The sequence below is a fragment of the Anomaloglossus baeobatrachus genome, chromosome 5 (genome assembly GCF_048569485.1).
Source record: "Anomaloglossus baeobatrachus isolate aAnoBae1 chromosome 5, aAnoBae1.hap1, whole genome shotgun sequence".
NCBI lineage: Eukaryota > Metazoa > Chordata > Amphibia > Anura > Aromobatidae > Anomaloglossus > Anomaloglossus baeobatrachus.
This window is the reverse complement of record NC_134357.1, coordinates 355,750,560-355,776,052: the sequence shown is the minus strand read 5'-3', so window position 1 is coordinate 355,776,052 and position 25,493 is coordinate 355,750,560. Positions and strand designations below refer to the sequence as shown.

The following is a 25,493-nucleotide window of genomic DNA, read 5'->3' as shown; positions in this document are numbered from 1 at the left end:
CACGGCTAATAGAAGCGGAGGGGCGGAGATGAATGGGACGTAAACATCCCGCCCACCTCCTTCCTTCCGCATAGCTGGCGTGAGCCGCAGGACGCAGGTAGGAGTTGTTCCTCGCTCCTGCGACTTCATACACAGCGATGTGTAATGCCGCAGGAATGAGAAACAACATCGTAACATTGGTCATTTCCAAATTATGGAAATGACCGACGCTACACCGATGATACGATTACGACGATTTTGCGCTAGTTAATCGTATCAAAAAGGCTTTACACACTCCGATATCGCCTGCGATGCCGGATGTGCGTCACTTTCAATTTTACCCCACCGACATTGCACCTGCGATGTCGTAGTGTGCAAAGTGTCCCTAAGGGTATAGTGGCAAGAACCAATCTGCCAGACCGCCCCGAGACACTTTTGATGTGTCAGGGGGTAGGGCTCTGCCAGACAGACTAGAGAGATCAGACTACAGTGTTCTCTCGGTTTTTAAGTGGGATGACAGAGTGAGCGGTTACACTCTGTTGCCCAAGTAACAAGCTGTATCTGAAAGAAAAAAAGGAAATTAATAAACAACAATAAATCTACGGTAGAAACAGAGCCGAGTGCAGCCACATGTCTGCCTCCTACGGACACTAAGCTAAGACTGATCAGCTTGCTCAGATTGGTTGGTGTATACTACTGAGTGAGGAGGAGCAATCTTTTTTTTCTTGCCTAGTGTCAGCCTCCTAGTAACAGCAGCATACACCCATGGTCTCCTGTGTCCCCCAAAGAGGCGATATAGTAACCCCTTTAACTCATTTGGCACATGTTACTCCAGCATTAGATAATACAAATGCTAAAATAGGCGTGTGACTGCTGCCTTACTAAGAGGATAATAGTGGATCATTTCACCTTCTGGCAGTGTGGACAGGGGTAGCTGTGCGTTGCGGTCTGTAAATGTTGCTCCAATGCTTCCGGGGTGGAGTATTTATTCATGCACTTTAAACACCTAAAACAAAGCAGAAGACGCATATTACTCTGTTAATCTAGGAAATAAATTATGACCATCCACACATACTGAGCAATGCAATTCAGCTAGTTAAAGCCAATATCTGATGTGGTAAGCGTGGTAACAGTATTTCTTCAAGAATGACAACCTGATGTCTAAATCAAATTTTAAGAGGTATTCCCATCTCCAAGATCCTATCCCAATATGTAGTAGGTGTAGTAATAATAATATTAGCAAATACCTCTAATTAGAAATATAGTATAGTTCTCCTGATTAGCCATGTCTCTTACCTCATGTGCAGGGCATTACAGCTTTGGTATTCATGGTTATGACCACGAGCAGCTAACTGTCACTATATGAGTGGTCATACCCATGGATACCTAAGTTACTGTAATGTCTGCACATGAAATACATGACATAGCTCAACATAACATCAGGAGAACAATACTACATTTCTAATTGGAGGCATTTGCTAATATTTTCACACCTGCTACATACTGATCCCTACTTACTGATCCATGGGCAGCATGCATGAGACACTGTATATGATTGCAGCTATGTATGTTTGACTCAAAACAAGCCACTGGGGCCCAAGCCGCACAGGTTACTAATTGGAAAGGGTGAATCCCCGGCGGATTTGCCCCACCCGCTGAAAATGATTGACAGGTCTCTCCGTATACACGAATGCACAGAGAGACCTGTCAGTTAACAAGAGCTGGTACGGAAAAGCTGCTGGAGACCCACTTTTTCGACTAGTGTTCCCATGAGGCTTAAGGGTGCTTTACACGAGACGATCTATCATGCGATAGATCGTCGGGGGTCACGGTTTGTGTGACGCACATCCGGCATAGCTTGAGACAACTCCAAGCGACGCTGTGTGACACCTCCAAGCGACGCAGTATCGCTCACAAATCGTGAGTCGTGTACTTGTCGCTTGGTTTCATAATCTCGTTTAAATAAAATGGCGCCGGTTGCTCATCGTTCCCGGGGTAGCGCACGCCACTCCGTGTGACACCCCGGGAACGATGAACAGCAGCTTTCCTCCGTCCTGCGGCACCCACCGGCTATGCGGAAGGAAGGTGGGCGGGATGTTTACGTCCCGCTCATCTCCGCCCCTCCGCTTCTATTGGCCGGCCGCTGTGTGACATCGCTGTGACGCCGAACGTCCCTCCCCCTTCAGGAAGAGGATGTTCGCCGCCCACAGCGACGTCGCACAGCAGGTAAGTGCGTGTGACGGGGGTTAACGACTTTGTGCGCCACGGGCAACTAATTGCCCGTGACGCACAAACGACGGGGGCGGGTACGATCGATCATGAAATTGCACGATAGATCGTACCGTGTAAAGCAGGCTTTAGTCTCTGGTGTCTTTCAAATTATGTTTCTGTCTTAAACACAAAATGGAAAAAGTAAGAGAAGAAAGGAGTTAAATCCGCACTGCTATGTATAATAAAGAAGGATCCAGGAACGATCAGTATCGTAATTTTATTTTTCTACGCGTTTCAGAGTCTTGCTCCGAAACACATAGAACAATAAAATCACGAAACTGATCGTTCTTGGATCCTTCTATATTATACATGGCAGTGCGGATTTAACCCGTTTCTTCTCCCGATTTATCCATTTTGAGTTTACACGGGGTCTGCAGCAGCCATCGCGCAGCAATATACCTTTCACAGTAGTTGTGACTTGCATAACTACCCCAGGTGAGCAATTCCCTGTAAAATCCATTAATTTCCACCAGGATAAGACCCTATATTGCACCTTTTTGTATCTTCAGCATCTACTACTATTATCTTTCTTATCCACTGCAGTGTTTCAGAGTCACACATGTTGGAAATCCTTAAGCCGTGGGTGGGCAGCATGTATCCGCTGTCAGGTTCACTTTTTATGACCATTGTGTCAGTTCTGGGTAGGCATGACATTGGATAAAGCCGGGCACAATGCATTCTGGGAAATGAGGTAATGAAATATCCAGAACTTATAGTTATGGCAGAATGCTAATGAAAAGGAGCTGAAAGTTAAAAAAAAAAAACAAGTTGCAGAGACTGAGCATTGTGACAGTTCCAGGACATATTAGACTGATATGAGCACCATACTGGTTTTATCGTATTGTGGGGGATCAGAACAACAAGATTAGCCACCATAATAACCCCGTCTGGACATATTAAATCTCAGAGTTGGAATGAGTACCATGACTGGCTATTTGCCTCCTCGCTTGATCTACATAATATTGAACAGCACATACTAAAAATGTTTTCTACTTTTGTACACTGAAAAACATTTAGAATTTTCCGGTAGGTTCCCCCAAGTAACCCTGGACAGCTCTCTAGTCCGGCCGATGATGAGCAACACATAATATAAGAGGAGCTAATACTTCACTTGTAAACCGCCATCTCCTTCTTGGGGGCAATCAGGGGCAGCAAACTATGGGAATACTGGTGGACGCCCATCTCATACAGAGAAGAGAAGTCTTTGTTACATATGTGGCACCGATACGTCATCTCTTCCTGGTGAGTTTTGATGTGTTCCAAAAACTGGTCCAGCTTCTGCGAGGTGTGAACGCAGCCCTTTACCACACATTTGTAAACCTGCAACAACACAACAGACTACAATGTACGACATCCGGTAGTATCAAATATTAGATTATCTCAATCTGTATCTTACAATGGTACACCCAACACTGTGGAGTAGTAGTATACACCCCTAGACCCTCCAGATGTAGTACAACTACAACTCTCAGAATACCTTGACCAGCTGGGAGCTGAGATTTACAATAGCTAGGGGGTCACAGGCTGCAGACCACCAATTTATAAAATGGCTGTGATAGAAATAGATATATCAAGATTTATGGTATGAAGTGAAAATTATATTAATGAACAATGAAATACTCCATGATTAAGTTCAATAGGATCAGTTCATCATGCGTTTTGGTGAAGATGTGAATATTGTTTTCGCTTTACAGTGATCATCACTGTCCCCATCGGGGCTCACCATCTAAATTCCCTATCTGTATGTCTTGGAGTGTGGAAAACTCACACAAACACAGGGAGAACACACAAACTCTTTGCACATGTCCTTGGTGGGATTTTAACCCCAGACTCCAAAGCTGCAAAGCAACAGTGCTAACCACTGAGCCACCGTGCTGCCCCAAACCTCTCTGATACCGGAGATGCCAAAAGGTAGTCCCCTACCACTGTGGAGAACGTCTTAAAGTCCATTTACTTTGACCAACTAGTGATCGGTAAACTCAGTTGTCGTTTGAAGTCCTATTTATATAAGAAAGCTAAATAATCTAAGCACACTGAACAATTTACACTAAATCGCTCAGTGCACATAGGCTGCCATAGTTCTCAGTGGTGCGAGTCCTGTTTACACAAGACAATGCATCCATGAAAATTATGATTTCCTTTGTGCTGCACAAAAGATCATTTCACCCGATGAACGCGTATTAGGCTCGATCTACAGGCGACCGGTAGCCTCTTTATACGGCAAGATAATCGTGAATCGATGTTTTTTACCACGCTCGTTCACAATTATTTTGCGTTGTTAAGGTAGCTTTACTCCACAGGCCCTTCAGTAAGGGGCCTATTGCACAATGACGTTTGTCACTTTATTTATGCCCCTACCCTAATGCTGCGTCTTCCCACCCATCTTCTCTCTCATCTAAGTATTTGACTACTAAGTCGCCCCATAATTTAAAAAAAATAAAAAAATATATAATATGAAATATTTCAGTTCTAATGCATGTTTACGACAGCATGCCCACTAAAGAAAAATGGCAGAAACAAGACCAAATTACACTTAAAAAGTACTTTGTACTTGTACAAAAGTACACTAAGCACTAAAATCTTGGGGTTTTTTTGTTTGTTTTTTTAAAATGTTTTTTCTTAAGATTAAAAAAAACAAAAAACAAAAAACACCCCAGCCAGAGTAACCACACTCCCACCTGAGGAAGCCACCTGAGTGTAGTGATACGCATGGGGTCCTTTCCTCCCAATGCTCTTAGGGTACCGTCACACTTTAGCGTCGATCCAGCGATCCCACCAGTGATCTGACCTGGTCAGGATCGCTGGTGCATCGCTACATGTTCGCTGGTGAGCTGTCAATCAGGCAGATCACACCAGCGACCAGTGACCAGCCCCCAGCCAGCAGCGACGCGTGGATCGATGCTGCGCTTGGTAACTAAGGTAAATATCGGGTAACCAAGCTTGGTTACCCGATATTTACCTTGGTTACCAGCGCACACCACTTAGCGCTGGCTCCCTGCACTCGTAGTCAGTGTAGACATCGGGTTAATAAGCAAACTGTTTTGCTTATTTACCCGATGTGTACTCCGGCTACGTGTGCAAGGAGCAGGGAGCCGACACTGGCAGCCTGAGAGCGGGGGACGCTAGTAACCAAGGTAAATATCGGGTAACCAAGCTAAGCCCTTCGCTTTGGTTACCCGATATTTACCTTAGTTACCAGCGTCCCCAGGTGTCAGAAGCCGGCTGCCTGCACATTCAGATCGTTGCTTTCTCGCTGTCAAACACAGCGATGTGTGCTTCACAGCAAGAAAGCAACGTCCAAGAAATGAACCAGAGCAGTGTGCAACGAGCAGCGATTTCACAGCAGGGGCCAGATCGCTGCTCAGTGTCACACACAGCGAGATCGCTTATCAGGTCACTGGTGCGTCACAAAAACCGTGACTCAGCAGCGATCTCGCTATGTGAGAAGTACCCCTTAGATCTTGCTTGTATCACACATGGGTCAGCTGTAGGTTTGCTCCTTCCATTAGACCTTTTTATTGCTTTGTTTCAGGATCTTTTAGCAGGGTAATCTGTCTGGTATGTTGTCTAGGGGATATGGCATGCTATTGCACTCTATTTATGCTAATGTGTTATATACTATTAACTTACCAACAACATTCTGGTCAGCTTGACTTCATGGTTAGCTGCCATCCCTTAGCAAAACAAAGAAGGGAATTTTGTTTACTTACCGTAAATTCCTTTTCTTCTAGCTCCTATTGGGAGACCCAGCCAATTGGGTGTATAGCTACTGCCTCCGGAGGCCACACAAAGTATTACACTTTAAAAAGTGTAACCCCTCCCCTCTGCCTATACACCCTCCCGTGCATCACGGGCCCATCAGTTTTGGTGCCAAAGCAGGAAGGAGGAACTTATAAATTGGTCTAAGGTAAATTCAATCCGAAGGATGTTCGGAGAACTGAAACCATGAACCAAAAGAACCCTTCAACATGAACAACATGTGTACACAAAAGAACAACAGCCCGAAGGGAACAGGGGCGGGTGCTGGGTCTCCCAATAGGAGCTAGAAGAAAAGGAATTTACGGTAAGTAAACAAAATTCCCTTCTTCTTTGTCGCTCCATTGGGAGACCCAGACAATTGGGATGTCCAAAAGCAGTCCCTGGGTAAGTAAAAGAATACCTCGATAAAAAGAGCCGAAAAAAACGGCCCTCTCTTACAGGTGAGCAACCGCCTCCTGAAGGACTCGCCTACCTAGGCTGGCATCTGCCACAGCATAGGCATGAACCTGATAGTGTTTCGTGAAAGTGTGCAGACTCGACCAGGTAGCGCTGACACACCTGCTGAGCCGTAGCCTGGTGACGCAATGCCCAGGATGCCCCTGCGGCTCTGGTAGAATGGGCTTTCAGCTCTAAAGGAATCGGAAGCCCAGAAGAATGGTAGGCTTCAAGGATCAGTTCCTTGATCCACCGAGCCAAGGTTGACTTGGAAGCCTGCGACCCCTTACGCTGGCCAGTGACAAGGACAAAGAGCGCATCAGAACGGCGCGGGGGCGCAGTGTGCGAAAAGAAGAGCTGGAGTGCTCTCCCGAGATCTAACAAGTGCAATCCTTTTCACAATTGTGAACTGGATGAGAGCCAAAAGAAGGTAAGGAGATATCCTGATTGAGAAGAAAAGGGGGATAGCACCTTAAGTAGGAATTCCGGGACCGGACGCAGAACCACCTCATCCTGGCGAAACACCAGGAAGGGGGCTTTGCATGACAGCGCTGCTAGCTCAGATACTCTCCGAAGTGATGTGCCTGCCACTAGGAAGACCACCTTCTGTGAAAGGCGTGATAGAGATAACTCTGAGGACGCTAAGAGCCAGGACTCAATGGCCACCCAGTCAGGTTGAAGACCGCAGAATTCAGATGGAAAATGGCCCTTGAGACAGCAAGTCTGGTCGGTCCGGGAGTGCCCACGGTCGACCCACCGTGAGGTGCCACAGATCCAGGTATCACGACCTCCTCGGCCAGTCTGGAGCGACGAGGATGGCGCGGCAGCAGTCGGACCCGATCTTGAGTAACACTCTGGGCAGCAGCACCAGAGGAGGAAATACATAAGGCAGTCGAAATTGCGACCAGTCCTGAACTGATGCGTCCGCCGCCAGCGCTCTGTGCTGGTGGTTGATGTACGCGACCGCCGTGGCGTCGTCCGACTGTATCCGGATCTGCCTGCCGTCCAGCCACCGCTGGAACGCCTTTAGGGCTAGCTACACTGCCCTTATCTCCAGAACATTGATCTGAAGGGAGGACTCTGTCAGAGTCCAGGTTCCCTGAGCCCTGTGGTGGAGGAAGACCGCTGTCCACCCTGACAGACTCTCGTCCGTCGTGACCATAGCCCAGGATGGGAGCAGGAAGGATTTTTCTTTCGACCAAGAAGTGGGTTGGAGTGTACGCAGATGAAACTGCGCAAAGGGAACTGCCTCCATTGCTGCCACCATCTTCCCTAGGAAGCGCGTGAGGCGCCTCAAGGGTGAGACTGGGCCCGAAGGAGAAAGTGCACCCCTGTCTGCAGCGAACGCTGTTTGTCCAGCGGTAGCTTCACTATCTCTGAGAGAGAATGAAACTCCATCCCGAGGTAAGTCAGTGATTGGGTCGGTGTCAATTTTTACTTTGGGAAATTGATGACCCACCCGAACCTCTGGAGAGTCTCCAGAGCAATGTTCAGGCTGTGTTGACATGCCACCCGGGAGGGTGCCTTGACTTAGGATCTAAGTAAGGGATCACCGAGTGTCCCTGAGAGTGTAGGCCCATCGCCACTGATGCCATGACCTTGGTGAAGACCCGTGGGACTGTCGCCAGGCCGAAAAGCAGAGTCACGAGCTGAAAGTGTTCGACCCGGATGGCGAAACACAGGGAGCGTTGATGCTCTGGTGTAATCGGCACATGGAGATAAGCATCCCTGATGTCGATTGATGCTAGGAAGACTCCCTGGGACATCGAAGCGATGACTGAGCGGAGAGATTCCATCCGAAACCGTCTGGTTCTCGCGTGTCTGTTGAGCAGAATGAGGCCCGGAACGGACCGGAATGATCCGTCCTTTTTTGGTACCCCGAACAAGTTGGAGTAAAGACCGCGACCACGTTCTTGAAGCGGAACGGGGATCACAAGTCCATCTGCAGAAACGAGTCGGAGGACGAGAGCTGAGCTCTATCCTGTAACCGTGAGACGGAATGTCTCTCACCCATCGGTTTTGGACCTGTGCCCGCCAGGCGTCGCAAAGGCGGGAGAGCCTGCCACCGACCGAGGACGCGGTTTGGTGAGGCCGAAAGTCATGCGGAGGCCGCCTTGGAGGCGGTTCCTCCGGCGGTCTTTGTAGGATGTGACTTAGACCGCCATGCCGAAGAGTTCCCCTGATCCTTCTCTGACCTGTTGGATGTGGAGGAACGGGACTTGGCTGAGGACCGAAAGGACCGAAACTTCGATTGTATTTTTCATTGCTGAGGTCAGTTTGGTTTGGACTGTGGTAAGGACGAGTCCTTTCCCTTGGATTGTTTAATAATTTCATCCAATTGCTCGCCAAACAAACGGTCGCCAGAAAATGGCAAACCGGTTAAGAACTTCTTGGCAGCAGAGTCTGCCTTCCATTCGCGTAGCCACATGGCCCTGTGAACTGCCACCGAATTGGCGGATGCTACCGCTGTACGGCTCGCAGAGTCCAGGACGGCGTTCATGGCGTAGGACGAAAAAGCCGACGCCTGAGAAGTCAAAGACACAACCTGCGGGGCAGAGGTACAAGCGACCGCATTAGTCTCAGACAGACAAGCTGAGATAGCTTGGAGTGCCCACACGACTGCGAAGGCCGGAGCAAAAGACGCGCCTATGGCTTCATAGATGGATTTCATCATGAGCTCTATTTGCCTGTCAGTGACATCCTGGAGCGATGAACCATCTGCCACTAATACTACGGATCTAGCCGCCAGTCTGGAGACTGGAGGATCCACCTTGGGACACTGAGCCCAACCCTTAACTACGTCAGGGGGGAAAGGGTAACGTGTGTCATTAAGGCGCTTAGTAAAGCGCTTGTCCGGAAATGCTCTGTGCTTCTGGACAGCATCTCTTAGAATGATCGAAAAACGCACTCCGGGTACGTTTGGGAAACCTAAACTGGTGTTTCTCCTATTGTGAAGCCGACTCCTCTATAGGTGGAGTTGGGGGAGAAGGACTAGCACCTGGTTGATGGACGTTATAAGGTTACTATGGCGTCCCCTTCAGGTGTATCCAGATTGAGAGCAACGTCAGGATCAGAGCCCTGAGCTGCGACCTCCGCTTCATCTTCCAGAGAGTCCTCATGCTGAGACCCCGAACCGCGTGATGAAGTCGGGGAAGGTTCCCAGCAAGCCCGCTTAGCCTGTCTGAGGCTGCGGTCCGTGTCGGAGTTCTCACTGTGGGATCTGGGTGTCACCCCAGGAGCCCTTTGCTGTACCGACCGAGAGGGGCCTGGGGGCGATGAACTCACAGTGCCCTGGCCCTGTGTTACCGGTCTGGACTGCCAAGCTTCTAGTATCTTAGCAGACCATCTGTCCATAGACTGAGCCATGGAATGTGAAAGCGACTCAGAGAGTTTCTCAGTCAAAATTGTAAACTCTGTCCCTTCCATCTGTGCAGTAGAAACCGGCGGTACCACCTGAGCCGAGGGTCCCACCAGTGCCGGAGGCTCTGGCTGAGTGAGTGCCACAGGGGCCGAGCATTGTCACAATGAGGGTAGGTGGAACCTGCAGGTAACATAGCCGCACAAGAGGTACAGGGTGCAAAATAAGCCTGTGCCTTGGCACCCTTGCTTTCTGCGGACGACATGCTGTTGTCTCCTCTTAGAGATATAGCCAAAAGCAAATAATGCTGCCGAATAGAGAAAATGTATACAATATATATATATATCTATACACTTCGGCACCCAAGGGGGGCCAGCACCTGACGACTGGTGTGGCCTACCAACCACCCCAAGCGGTGGTGTCCACCAGATTCCCTGCCTGGGACTCCCAGAGCTGCAGAGCTCATTCTGAAATCCTCCACCGGCAGAGGTGATTATAACAATGGCTGCCAGCGTTCTGAGGGGAGGAGGGAGCCGTGGGAGTGCCTAATAAAGTGCGGGCATTTGTGCCCCACAGTGCTCAGTGAGGGGGGAGGAGGATACCAAAGCATGCTCCAGCCCTCACTGCCGACGTCCAGTCGGCCGTCCCGCCCTTACCCCTGACTGGCAGGCCCGGGGGCGGGAGTACATGGTACTAGGCCGCAAAAGCCGGGGACTAAAGTAAAAAGCGCGGCCGGCCAACAGGCGCGGTCGGCGCGGTAGTCCCGGCTCACAAACCACACAGCAGTCGCTGCGGCGTCTGTAACACAGGCGCTGCATGCACCGTCCCTAAGGGGACACAGAGTACCTTATGGAAGCAGGGCCCTGTCCCTGATGATATCCAGCCTCCTGTCCGTCAGATTCCCCCAGGGGCTGCGGAGGGAGCCCGGTCCCAGTGAACGGCGACCGGTTAGGATCCCACTTCTCCCAGAACTGCGGAGCTCGTTCTGAAATCCCCCACCAGCAGAAGTGATTATAACAATGGCTGCCAGCGTTCTGAGGGGAGGATGGAGCCGTGGGCGTGCCTAATAAAGTGCGGGAAACTGGTGCCCCACAGTGCTCAGTGAGGGGGGAGGAGGATACCAAAGTATGCTCCAGCCCTCACTGCCGACGTCCAGTCGGCCGTCCCGCCCTTACCCCTGACTGGCAGGCCCGGGGGCGGGAGTATATGGTACTAGGCCGCAAAAGCCGGGGACTAAAGTTAAAAACGCGGCCGGCAAACAGGCGCGGTCGGCGCGGTAGTCCCGGTCTCACAAACCACACAGGAGCCGCTGCGGCGTCTGTAACACAGGCGCTGCATGCACCGTCCCTAAGGGGACACAGAGTACCTTATGGATGCAGGGCCCTGTCCCTGATGATATCCAGTCTCCTGTCCGTCAGATTCCCCCAGGGGCTGCGGATGGAGCTCGGTCCCAGTGAATGGTGACCGGTTAGGATCCCACTTCTCCCAGAGCCTCTAAGGGATGGGGAAGGAAAACGGCATGTGGGCTCCAGCCTCTGTACTCGCAATGGGTACCTCAACCTTAACAGCACCGCCGACTCAGTGGGGTGAGAAGGGAGCATGCCGGAAGCCCTGTGGGGGGCCCTCTTTTCTTCCATCCGTTATAATCAGCACCTGCTGCTGACTAAAATGTGGAGCTTGTGTGCATGTGTGCCTCCTTCAACACAAAGCATAAAAACTGATGGGCCCGTGATGCACGGGAGGGTGTATAGGCAGAGGGGAGGGGTTACACTTTTTAAAGTGTAATACTTTGTGTGGCCTCCGGAGGCAGTAGCTATACACCCAATTGTCTGGGTCTCCCAATGGAGCGACAAAGAAAACGCGGTTTTCTGCCAGGAGATGTAGGAGAGTTCACCGAGTTTAATGAGGTCACCTGGGGTCCCCTGAAGTCAGTTTACCTGTGGTCACAGGTGGAGGACCGTGGGAACCTCCAGCTGTAACCGCAAATAACCTGAGTCAGATCACCGCTGATCGCGCAGCTCATTCATTTTTTGCCTGAACCTCAAAATGGGCAGTTATGTTCTATGGCCGCTTGGTGTGAATTCAGCTATGTAGCAGAGCTAAAATCGTCATGAGACCTCGTGTGGATTATGTCGGACCTGCAGGGGTGGTTTTGGGGTTAATGAAGTGGTGAAAGAGGGTATTTTTTGTATTTTATTTTAAATACAGGATTTTTTCGCTGTTTGTGTTTATTTACTTTCACTTACACATTAGTAATGGGAGGGTCTCATAGACCCTCACCATTTCTAATCTAGGGCTTAGTAACAGCTGTGGGCTATCATTAATTCCTTATTACCCAGACTGCCACCGCACCAGGGCAATCAGGAAGAGCCGGGTAAAGTGCTGGGATTGTCACATCTAATGGATTTCACAATATTGGGTGACTGCAGGCTGTTATTTTTAAGTTGGAGAGCGGCCCAATAAGCATGGGTCTCCCCAGCCTGAGAATACCAGCCCCCAGCTGTTGGCCTTTATTATAACTGGGTATCAAAATTAGGGGGACTGCACACTGTTTTTCTATAATTATTTTTTTTTTTTTTTAAAAAGTCGCATGCTGTTCCTCTTATTTTGATACACAACTAAGATAAGCACACTGCTGGGGGCTGTAACCTGTAGCCATATGCTTTATCTGTGCTGGGTATCATAATATGTGGGACCCTATGTCAAATATTTTATTTGGGCAGAGAAAGCAGTACATATGCATGAGCCTAATAAGCGGCCCCGGAAGTGAATGGGCAGCCACGGGAGCACTTACAGCCACGCCGGAGCCTTGGTAAGTATGAAGCATTTGCTTAATTCTTATTTTCTTTATTTTTCCTTTATTTATTTTTTTCCTACTTGCTAGTTCCGGATCACACTTGGGCAAGTTTCAAACTGTGCAGATCCAGACTTTTATAGTCTGGGTCTGCCCATCACTTCTTACAAACAAAAAAAAACCCAAACCATAATAAGGATGTCTGAGTAATAGCATTTATGTAATCATGAGGATATAAACATCTCTACATGACAATTAATTTTTGTTATCTCATTATGTTTAAAGGTAAAATTCCTAACCTTATAGCTGGCATTCAGAATAAAGCAGTATACGAACCTCAAATATCAAATAACATTGACTCCTTCAAAAATACAAACTTACTGAGGTGGAGGGATATGTAGTGTCCCTGTGCTGCTGGTCTGCAGCAGTCAACATCATTCTGAAAACCTATAAATTGTTTCATTTTGTAGTGTAGTGGATTTTCTTTAATTTGACGCTGAATGAGTTAAGGACTCTTTCCCTTCTGGCTGAGATGACGCATAGCCTTAAATCACAGCTGCAGCATCTTATCATCATGCCCTTCTGCTATATTTACCCATTCTTGGCTTTACTCCATCCCGGTTATAGATCCTCTATACTGACCACTTTGAAATTGCATGTCTTTGGAGAAGCTGAGATGTTTGTTTTAGTTGCAGCTGTGAAGTTTCCTGCTGGTAAAGCTGAGGAATGCTATTTGTTGGGTCTTTCCCCACCTGTTTGTCTTACCTCCCTCATGTTGTCTTATTGCAATAGTGAGGCTGGTGTCTCACTGGCATACACACTAGTCAGGGTGCGTTCAGGGCCAGCGCTGGCCTAGACTCATGACGGCGCACGGAGGGAAGGAACTATCTAGTGACGTTGGGGAGCCCAGGAATCAGACACAGCTGAGTTAGATTTTGACACCTCTCCCTAGGGCAAGGGTCTACCTTTACATATTCCCTGGAGTACCCCTCCTTTTGCATCACATGTCAGGCGCTCCCTCACCCCGGTGTAACAGTATCACACAACTTAATCAGGTGAGGAAGCACCCCCATATTTTTTTTTTGCCCTGTAAGCAAGGAAAACCCCTGTATATGCTCTCCAGTTTTTTGAAAAATACAAACTTAATGAAGAGAATGGAGATAAGCAATTCCAGACACAGCCTAAGAATAAGAGTGGAGTTATTTCTGGAAGAAGTTCCTGTTTCCATCGCCATTAGAGTGGAGTTAAAAGATTTGCCACCCATGGCAGCTAGATCACGGTCCTGCAAACTTCTTTAACAAAAAATTGAATGGTGACGTCCATGACACTTCTTATGATTACTAGGCTGATGATGGAAGTACGAATATGGACACCAGACAGGGTCCTGCAAACCTTTTTGCTCATATCTAGTGGTCAGAATTTTGAAGGCCATATGTCTCCTTGAGAAAAAGGTGAACGTGATGGATTTTTTCGCTTTATGAACATGATTAAATATATGTAACAATTAGAGATATCAGTTCAGGTATGAACATAGTTGAACATCTGGTTTCTTACCTGTTCCTGTTTGTGTTGAGTCAGATGGGATTTGAGTTGGAAATAGCTACTAAACTTGCTGTTGCAGAACTGGCAGTGATAAGAACTGTCAATCAGAACACCCTGTTTGTCATCTGATCCGTCACATGGCACACTCTGAGAGGGGTCTATATCCTGAGAAGATGCGTCTTCAGGTGGCACCTGGCTGGAGACTGTAATATACCAGTAGAACATGACGAGACCAGTAATGGACACTACTTACTGATGTATTAGAAAAAAATTCCATATAACCATACTCAAAATATTCCCCTGGGTTCTGTACCTACAGAAATCCCTCGGGTAGCACAAACTCATAAGCATAGTAATTTAAGACAAAGATTTTGAGTTTTTAAAGTGCAAGTGTACATATTTTATTAGACAATTGGTGACAATTTCAATAAAAACGTTTTCTTAAAAGCATGAACGCCAGGACTGATCCAAAGATTATATGAGTAAGATCAAAGTTTCCCAAGGTTTATAAGGCACAAAAACAGGTCAATAGTACATGACCACAACATCAGAGTAGCAGACCACCAAATTCATATAACAAATTGTGTGCAGATAGCTTATATGCACAAATAAATTACAGGACAATCAGTAACATGGATAAGCAGAAAGTATCAGTCCAAAAATATAAAGTCCTGAAGGATCCACTGAAAAGAGTGGTTCTTATTCCATAAGGCAGTGCTTATTGCGTGTCTAATAATAAACCCTAGAGAGACCCATAGGGTGGAGGGTACATAGGACAATCCAGGCGTTTGGGAAGGCCCCCATTACGCCCTACGTACGTTTCAATTCTTTAAACGGTAGAGAATCTTCCTCAGGGGTCGAGGTGCCGTAGTGAGGGGTCCTCAATCTGCCGGGTTTAAATAGCACCGCTCCATAATAGCGAACCCGGAAGTCACGTAGTCGGCGCATGGGTTCAAATCCCACCAAGGACACTATCTGCAAGGAGTTTGTATGTTCTCCCTGTGTTTGCGTGGGTTTCCTCCGGGTGCTCCGGTTTCCTCCCACACTCCAAAGACATACAGATAGGGACTCTAGATTGTGAGCCCCAATGGGGACAGTGTTGCCAATGTATGTAAAGCGCTGTGGAATTAATAGCGCTATATAAATGAATAAAATTATTATTATTATTATTTATGCGTGGATCACTCCGGGTGATCTCGCGCGATCCACCGCCGTCAGGCCATCTCGCGCATGCGCGGGAGCAGGGACGCGTCACCATGGCTCCCGCGCATGCGTATGGCTTTTCAGACAGCGGCTACCATCGCGCCGATCAGCCGGGACCCACGCACGCGCACATGTGAGTCGGGCCATCACTGTAATGAATATTTATGTGTCAAAAGAAAGAGTTTTCGTGCATATTTCAAAGCGGTGATCCAAGTCTCCAATTTAATATTGTGAGAATGCAAAATTGCCTAGAAAGAGACAATCAAAAAATACCCGGCATTAATAATGGAGCCAAAATTAAAATAGTGATATTAAAAGTAACACTGAAATATACAGTGAAGCAGAAGTAGTCAAACGGGGGTACAGATATAATACAGGGAGATTCAAAGAAACGGGACATAACTAATAGACTCATTGAGTCCCTTAGGGACCAAGGTATCCAATGTAAGGATCCATTTGGCCTCACATTGTGCCAAGCGCTTTTTAAGATCACCACCCCTGATCCCTCCCTCTATCGCATCAATGCCTCTAATTTTCAATTTAGAGGGGTCACAGGAGTGGTGGATCTTAAAATGCCTTGGCAAGGTCTTCAGGAGGGTAATGTCGGTCACTGTTTCGGCTGCAGCAATGTCCCTAACATGCTCCCTGACTCTAATGCGGAGCTCACGTGAAGTGAGCCCCACATATGTCAGGGAGCGGGTGCATGTGGCAAAGTACACGACATGTGTGGTATCACATGTGATGTATGATCTAATATTATAATTTCTTTTGCCATCAGATGAATAGAATGTTGCACTACGAAGGACATTGCTGCAGGCCAGACAATGACCACAGGGAAAACATCCCTGTAAAGGACCCCGTGAGCCAAAGATATATGTCCTTGGGGGGACATAATGGCTATTTACTAGTAGGTCCTTCAAATTCCTAGCCCTGTGTATTTCACAGCCTATTCCAAAGCCGACATGAATTTTAGGGCCAGGGACAGCAGCTGGCTCTCTTCACTTAATGACGTACTGAGAAGTGATGGTGACACGATCAGTGGAGCAGATGGTACTCATTCGGATGAGGCATTGACCTCTAGATACAAGGAATTATCTAAAAAACGAGCCAGACTTTGGTGGAATAGGGCTTTCCTATCCAAATATATGGAGAAAGATCTAATCCCACGGGGCCTCCGGGTGCAGGTGTTCCCGTCGTTTGCATTGGAGGATGAGGATTTCAAGATGAAATGGGAAACATTGGCACAGACATGTTCCAAGGGTTTCCTAGCCCTTTTATGTGATCATAATACTAATTCATTAACTCAGATTGAGGGCGAACTGGAATCCCTTGACAAAACTATTGTAGAGAAATGTGATCCCTCCACAGTTAGCCACTTCAATGCTGAGATGGAGAGAGAGTTGGAAAGATGGGAGAAGGAAATTAAAGCTTATAAAATAAAAAAATTCAACCGAGATATGTTGGATTACTCCACACAAAGAGCATATAGGTGGAGAACCGAACAGGGCAGAGGACGTCAGATGTATCGCTCTGATAAGAAACAGAGATCGAGATCTACATCCTTCATATCTCAGACCTCTGGTGAGGGATCCTCCTCTGGTGCATCAGAAGGCCACAATATACCTGCAGAAACCGTAGGCGGTCGGGTCAAACAGAGAAATCGACAATTCGGACCCCCTGGAAAAAATAAGCGACAAGGCAACAAACTGCAGGTAATAAACTTATCCACACGTATTCTTTCTGGTGCCCAGGTGGAGGTCTTATCCCGTGGCCTGACATTTGTCCCATCTAACCCATTCAATCTCTTCACAGCTTTGAAGGACGTTAATCTCTTTGCCCGAAAATTAATTTTTAAAAAACTTTTTTGTAAGAGGGACACCATGACTGACAGCCAAGTGGAGAGGGATGCCATTCAAAACCTGGAAGAATTACTACAGGAACAGGAGGCTCCCCCGACAGGTGTGTTTCCTCAGACACTTTTGCCTAGGTCCACAAAATTTCCCCCCTTTTCATTATGTCCGGCAGTGGATATATTCACCAGATTGGTCAGTGAGGACTTCAAGAAAATTAGAACTAAATGTAAACGGGATAATCTTACCAGTGATCAGAGAAAGGCCCTCACTGAACTACAAGGATATTCAGATATAATTATCAAACCTGCCGACAAGGGGGGAAATATTGTGGTCCTTTCTACTGAAAAATACGAACATGAGGTACTAAGGCAATTAAGAGACAGGGAAACATACACAAAACTTACATCTAACCCTCTAACTAAATACACCAGTGAACTTGCTGTGATCCTTTCCAGGGCTCTTGAGGTCGGATTAATTGACCAAAAAATGCATGATGGTTTATGTAGGAAATATCCGAGGGTACCGACCTTCTACGTCTTACCTAAAATACATAAAGATGCCGTCAACCCGCCTGGGCGTCCGATCGTGTCCGGCATCGAGGGGTTGTGTGACCCAATTTGTAAATTTATTGACTTCCATCTTAAGCCATTGGTGGAAACACTCCCCTCGTATGTTCGTGACACGACGGACGTCCTACGGCGCATTGACGGTATCTTTATGGAAGAGGATATGATGATGGTTACTGCAGACGTAGAGGGTCTGTATACTTGCATATCACATGAGGATGGACTGAGGGCGGTCCGTTTTTTCCTTGAGATGTCCGGTCGGGATGGCGTTATGGGTGAACTGATCCTTGAGTTGCTCCGCTTCGCCCTGACACATAATTTTTTTGTGTTTAAGAACAATTTTTATTTACAGAAACGCGGCACTGCAATGGGCGCGGCCTGTGCGCCCTCGTATGCTGGCCTCTTCCTGGGTTACTGGGAGAGGCTGGTATTTGGAGACGGGGGCGTGCAGGGCGTTGCCCATGTGCAGTGCTGGCATCGATTTATCGATGATGTATTATTTATTTGGCAGGGCCCGGCGGAGCAACTCGATCAGTTCATGAGGCAATTAAATCAAAATAAATTTAATATCAAATTGACGTATAAATGCAGTAATCGCAGTATCGACTTCCTAGATATCCAAATTTTTGTTGATGATAGGGGGTCGATCCAGACGGACGTGTATCGTAAGAGCACGTCCGTCAATGCATTACTGCATGCCTCATCAGCCCATAATCCATCTACTATTGGCGCCATTCCGACGGGGCAATTCTTGAGGATGAAACGGATCTGCTCCTCAGATACCAACTTTGAAGTACAATCATCCGATCTCAAGAGCCGTTTTCTGGATAGGGGTTACAGCAAGAGGTGTATCAAATTTGGCTACAATAGGGCAAAAAGAACGTCTAGGACACAATTACTTACCTATGCTCCAAAACGACGGGAACCCTTTGACCCGGTGATCAGATTTATTGGCACTTACAATGAGGAGTGGGAGACGATGCGGGACATAATGAAACAACATTGGTCAGTCTTGTTAACCGATCCGGTTTTGGCTGATCAATTACCACAATTTCCATCTATGACTTCCAGGAGGGCTAGGAATTTGAAGGACCTACTAGTAAATAGCCATTATGTCCCCCCAAGGACATATATCTTTGGCTCAGGGGGTCCTTTACAGGGATGTTTTCCCTGTGGTCATTGTCTGGCCTGCAGCAATGTCCTTCGTAGTGCAACATTCTATTCATCTGATGGCAAAAGAAATTATAATATTAGATCATACATCACATGTGATACCACACATGTCGTGTACTTTGCCACATGCACCTGCTCCCTGACATATGTGGGGCTCACTTCACGTGAGCTCCGCATTAGAGTCAGGGAGCATGTTAGGGACATTGCTGCAGCCGAAACAGTGACCGACATTACCCTCCTGAAGACCTTGCCAAGGCATTTTAAGATCCACCACTACTGTGACCCCTCTAAATTGAAAATTAGAGGCATTGATGCGATAGAGGGAGGGATCAGGGGTGGTGATCTTAAAAAGCGCTTGGCACAATGTGAGGCCAAATGGATCCTTACATTGGATACCTTGGTCCCTAAGGGACTCAATGAGTCTATTAGTTATGTCCCGTTTCTTTGAATCTCCCTGTATTATATCTGTACCCCCGTTTGACTACCTCTGCTTCACTGTATATTTCAGTGTTACTTTTAATATCACTATTTTAATTTTGGCTCCATTATTAATGCCGGGTATTTTTTGATTGTCTCTTTCTAGGCAATTTTGCATTCTCACAATATTAAATTGGAGACTTGGATCACCGCTTTGAAATATGCACGAAAACTCTTTCTTTTGACACATAAATATTCATTACAGTGATGGCCCGACTCACATGTGCGCGTGCGTGGGTCCCGGCTGATCGGCGCGATGGTAGCCGCTGTCTGAAAAGCCATACGCATGCGCGGGAGCCATGGTGACGCGTTCCTGCTCCCGCGCATGCGCGAGATGGCCTGACGGCGGTGGATCGCGCGAGATCACCCGGAGTGATCCACGCATGCGCCGACTACGTGACTTCCGGGTTCGCTATTATGGAGCGGTGCTATTTAAACCCGGCAGATTGAGGACCCCTCACTACGGCACCTCGACCCCTGAGGAAGATTCTCTACCGTTTAAAGAATTGAAACGTACGTAGGGCGTAATGGGGGCCTTCCCAAACGCCTGGATTGTCCTATGTACCCTCCACCCTATGGGTCTCTCTAGGGTTTATTATTAGACACGCAATAAGCACTGCCTTATGGAATAAGAACCACTCTTTTCAGTGGATCCTTCAGGACTTTATATTTTTGGACTGATACTTTCTGCTTATCCATGTTACTGATTGTCCTGTAATTTATTTGTGCATATAAGCTATCTGCACACAATTTGTTATATGAATTTGGTGGTCTGCTACTCTGATGTTGTGGTCATGTACTATTGACCTGTTTTTGTGCCTTATAAACCTTGGGAAACTTTGATCTTACTCATATAATCTTTGGATCAGTCCTGGCGTTCATGCTTTTAAGAAAAAGTTTTTATTGAAATTGTCACCAATTGTCTAATAAAATATGTACACTTGCACTTTAAAAACTCAAAATCTTTGTCTTAAATTACTTACTGATGTAATAGATGCACTCAGTTTTACCTCCATTTTCAACACTTTCTTCTTCCGGCTGAGAAGGGTTAAGCGGCACCACCTGAACCGTCATGGGTCCTTGTGTGTTGGTGCAAGTTGGAGCTCTTGGCCACACTTTGTGAGTCTGCATATGTTTTTTGACATTGGACTTCTGTGCGAATGCTCGACCACATACAATACACTGGAAAGGCTTCTCCCCGGTATGACTGAAAAAGAAAAAAATTGTACTGGAACTTTTACCAATTGTTCATAGACGTGATGGTAATAGAATTCCATCTGCTTTCCGATGCTGGTGGTATTCCCAGTATTATGTGCAGAACGCATGCAGGTGGCGGGCACAACAGCCAATAGCTGCAGAGCAGTCAGAGCTGTCAGAGGGGAGGGGTCATCATTTGAAAACTACTGCTAGAAAACCTAGTAACATGTTATCTAAATACACTTTGCATAAGCAGAAAGCTACCAATCAGTAGTGGGGGCGGGATTATACAGAGCTCATGAATATGGTGGACTACCTGGTAGCAGATTTACTAGTCCGTGATAATCTCCTGCTGATAAAAGGGATTTTATAAAAAAAAAAAAATGCAGTATATATACTGGTAAGTGATACATGACCAGAATTGGGTTCCCTGCCTCTACATCTCATGCAGTCCTCAAATACTCATCATTTCTATGTGAATTCTGATAATCTTTCCACTGAAAGCAGGGCACAACCGGACCCCATTTTCAAGACAGATGCAGTTCCCATTGGTGGGGTGTGCATCTTATATATATTTATAGCATAACCTATGGATATGCCAGAAAGAAGAGCAGCGTGTGGTGATTGTCTTTTTCTGGAGGTCTGAGAGGGTTTGTGGTGCCAATATTTATCAAAAGCTTTGTGCACAGTGTGGAGAAAGTGTTTTGATGTAAAAATAAAGATTTATTTATTTATTTATTTTGTTACAAAGACGTGTGTATGAGTAGATTGCTACTTCCAATAGTTGGCGCTAGAGTTTGCCTCCTTCCTCTCTGGAGGGACAATTTGAGTAGAAAGAGAAGTTCAAAGGAAGGTCACATACCGTATTTTTCGGACTATAAGACGCACTTTTCCCCCCCAAATGTTGGGGGAAAGTGGGGGGTGCGTCTTATAGTCTGAATGTAGGGCTGCGGGGAATGAGGGTGCTGCGGTGGAGCGGGTTATCGGCGGCACGAGCAGGCTGTAGCAGCCTGCCGTGACCATGTGGACCCGCTGATTTAATATGCACGCCCATCCTCCCGTCCATCATCTCTCAGCACTGAAGCCGGCGCTGACAGGTGGGCGAGATGATGGGCGGCGAATGCGAACATATTAAACAGCCTGCCCGCATGATCACCCCTGGCAACTACAGCCTGGAATGATCATGTGCGGCTGTATTCACTGCCCCCTGCGCATCATCATCAGGGCGGGGGGCAGTGAATCAGTATAACTCACCGGCCACGATCCCTCCAGCACCTCGATGTCCTCCTGTCCGTGCCGGCGGCGGCTGTGTGGAGACTAGCAGTGCGCACAGCGATGACGTCATCGCTGTGCGCACGTGTCCACACGCAGCCGCCGGCACAGACAGGAGGACATCGCGATGCTGCAGGGATCGTGCCCGGCTCCATACTCCAGCACTGCTGCTGACACAGGCGGAGGAGGAGCGATGCAAGGTGAGTATGAACGTTTATTTTTTGTTATACGGCCGCATCCTGTGGCACATACCAGGATGGGGGTATATAGCAGGATGGGGGTGTATAGCAGGATGCGGCCATATGCCAGGATGAGGGACATATACAAGGCAGGAGGATCATTACCAGGCTGGGGTACCTTAGTAGAGAATTTGGGGACATTACCCCCCTAACAGTGTCAGCAGCAGATCCTCACCCCATAACAGTGTGTCATGACCACATTTTTTGCTTAAAATTTTATTTTCCTCCTCTAAAACCAGGGTGCATCTTATGCTCCGGTGTGTCTTATAGTCCGAAAAATATGGTAAGTGACACCCATGAAGAAGAAACCGGACCCCCAGCCCTTGTCTGGTAACAATAGTGTTAAAGCATCCTCCCTATAGTCCTCATCTTGCCCTATCAGATTTAATCACCTATTCGTCACTTGAAACCTGAAAGAAGCCCTATGAGGACGAAGGATCACGTTTGATGAAGAGGTGAAGACAGCAGTGAATTTGTGGTGGCTCCTAGTTCAGACCACTATAATACTATAACCAGTTCCTTGCGGAAATTTCACACCCTTCCTTGGCTTTTACTTATTTTATTACATTTACGACTTGTGTTTATTTTTGTTTTTTAATAATGTGATTTGTGTGTAGCCTACGTTGGGAAAATTGAGAAAAATCTAGGCAAAAATTAAATTTATGGAATAAATAAAAATTGCTAAGTGCATATGTATTCACCCCATTTGGCATGAAGCTCTAAACATTTCTGGTGCAAGCAATTACCTTCATAAGTCACATGCTCAGTGAGAGGAAGTCCACCTATGTGCAATCTAAGGGGTACTTTTCACGCTGCGACATCGCTAGCCGATTGTAGCGATGCCGAGTGCGATAGTCCCCGCCCCGTCACACATGCGATCTCTTGTGATAGCTGCCGTAGCGAACATTAACGCTACGGCAGCTTCACACACACTTACCTGCCCTGCGACTTACCTGCCCTGCTCTGGCCAGCGACCCACCTCCTTCCTAAGGGGGCGGGTCGTGCGGCATCACAGCGACGTTACACGGCAGGCGGCCAATAGAAGCGGAGGTGCGGAGATGAGCGGGACGTAAACATCCCGCCCACCTCCTTCCTTCCTCTACAGGCGGGACGCAGGTAAGGAGATGTTCCTCGCTCCTGCGTCTTCATACACAGCGATGTGTGCTGCCGCAGGAATGAGGAACAACATCGTACCTGTCGCTGCAGCGAAACTATGGAAGTGAACGACACTACACAGATCCCCGATTTTCGACGCTTTTGCGATCGTTTATCGGTGCTTCTAGGCTTTACACGTTTCAACGTCTTTACCGGCGCCGGATGTGCGTCACTTTCGATTTGACCCCGACGATATCGCAGTAGCGATGTCGCAACGTGCAAAGTACCTTTAAGTGTCACGTGGTCGGTCAGTCTTTACACATCTTTTCTGAAAGGCCACAGAGCTGCATCACCATTAAGCAAGAGGCACCACTAATCAAACAACACCATAAAGATCAAGGAGATCAACAAACAAGTCAGAGACAAAGTTGTTGAGAAGTACAAGTAAAGGCCCCGTCACACTAAGCAACATCGCTAGCAACATCGCTGCTAACGAACAACTTTTGTGACGTTGCTAGCGATGTTGCTGTGTGTGACATCCAGCAACAACCTGGCCCCTGCTGTGAGGTCGTTGGTTGTTGCTGAATGTCCTGGGCCATTTTTTAGTTGTTGCTGTCCTGCTGTGAAGCACAGATCGCTGTGTGTGACAGCGAGACAGCAACAACTAAATGTGCAGGCAGCAGGAGCCGGCTTCTGCAGAGGCTGGTAACCAATGTAAACATCGGGTAACCAAGAAGCCCTGTCCTTGGTTACCCGATATTTACCTTCGATACCAGCCTCTCTCACTGCCTGTGCTGCCGGCTCCTGCTCTGTGCACATGTAGCTAGCTGCAGCACACATCAGGTAATTAACCCCATGTGTGCTGTAAGTAGGAGAGCAGGGAGCCAGCGCTCAGTGTGCGCTGCTCCCTGCTCTGTGCACATTTAGCTGCAGCATACATCGGGTAATTAACCCAATGTGTGCTGTAGCTAGGAGAGCAAGGAGCTAGCGCTCAGTGTGCGCTGCTCCCTGCACGTGTAGCTCCGTGCGGTGGTAACCAAGGTAAATATCGGGTTGGTTACCGATATTTACCTTAGTTACCAAGCGCAGCATCTTCCACGCGGCGCTGGGGGCTGGGACACTGGTTGCTGGTGAGCTCACCAGCAACTCGTGTAGCCACGCTCCAGCGATCCCTGCCAGGTCAGGTTGCTGGTGGGATCGCTGGAGCGTCGCAGTGTGACAGCTCACCAGCAACCTCCTAGCAACTTACCAGCGATCCCTATCGTTGTTGGGATCGCTGGTAAGTTGCTTAGTGTGACGGTACCTTAAGGGTTGGGTTCTAAAAGATATCCCAATCTGTGATGATCTGTCCAAGCAGCATCAAATCTATTACCATCAAACGGAAAGAACATGCTACCACAACAAGCCTGACAAGTGAGGGCCACCCACCAAAACTCTCAGCCCGGGCAAGGAGGGTATTCATCAGAGAGGCAGCACAGAGACAAAAGGTAACCATGAAGGAGCTGCAGAGTTCCCAAGCAGATACTGGAGTATCTATCCATACAACCATAATAAGCCGTACACTCTATAGAGTTGGCCATTATGGAAGAGTGGCCAGAAAAAAGCCTTTACTTACAGCCAAAAATTGGAAGGTTTATTTTTTGTTTGCCAAAGGACATGTGCATGACTCCCCAAATTTAGGAAGAAGGTGCTGTTGTCAGATGAGACTAAAATGTAACCTTTTGACCACCAAGGTAAACGCTGTGGTTTAAGGTGAAATGTGTAAATGTATTGGCATGCCTAGTCAAAGCCCAGACCTTAATCCAATTGAGAATCTGTGGTCAGACTGAAGATTGCGGTTCAGCAAAGGAAACCATCTAACCTGAAGGAGCTGGAGTTTTGCCTTGAGAATTGGGCAAAACTCTTAGTAGCAAGATGTGGAAAGCTCAGAGATTTATGCAAAGCCATTTGCCGCTGTTATTGCCGCAAAAATAGCCTCTACAAAGTACTGACATTAGGGGGTGAATAGTTATGCACACTGAAGTTTTCAGTTATTTTGTCCCATTTGTTATTTGCATCACAATAAAATGAAAACCAAATGTTCACAGTTGTTTGCATGTTCTGAATTGATGAACACTCAAAAAAGACAGTAAATATATATATATATATATATATATATATATATATATATATATATATATATATATATATATATATATATATATATATATATATATATATATATATATATATATATACACACACATATATTTTTTTTTTTTTTTTCCCTTAAGAAGGGAA

General features: G+C 47.2%; 1 protein-coding gene across 2 annotated transcripts in view; it reads right to left on the bottom strand.

Annotated features, from left to right (window-relative positions):
• ZNF341 (zinc finger protein 341) overlaps nucleotides 1–25,493 on the bottom strand; it is a 69,575-nt gene that overhangs the window by 25,777 nt on the left and 18,305 nt on the right. For both annotated transcript variants that reach the window (XM_075349935.1, XM_075349936.1), the window contains 4 exons: nucleotides 20,421–20,617; nucleotides 14,151–14,341; nucleotides 3,362–3,570; nucleotides 889–985 (listed from right to left, as the gene is read on the bottom strand). In XM_075349935.1, coding sequence (XP_075206050.1) covers nucleotides 889–985; nucleotides 3,362–3,570; nucleotides 14,151–14,341; nucleotides 20,421–20,617 — 694 coding nt within the window. The remainder of the gene's footprint in view (nucleotides 1–888; nucleotides 986–3,361; nucleotides 3,571–14,150; nucleotides 14,342–20,420; nucleotides 20,618–25,493) is intronic.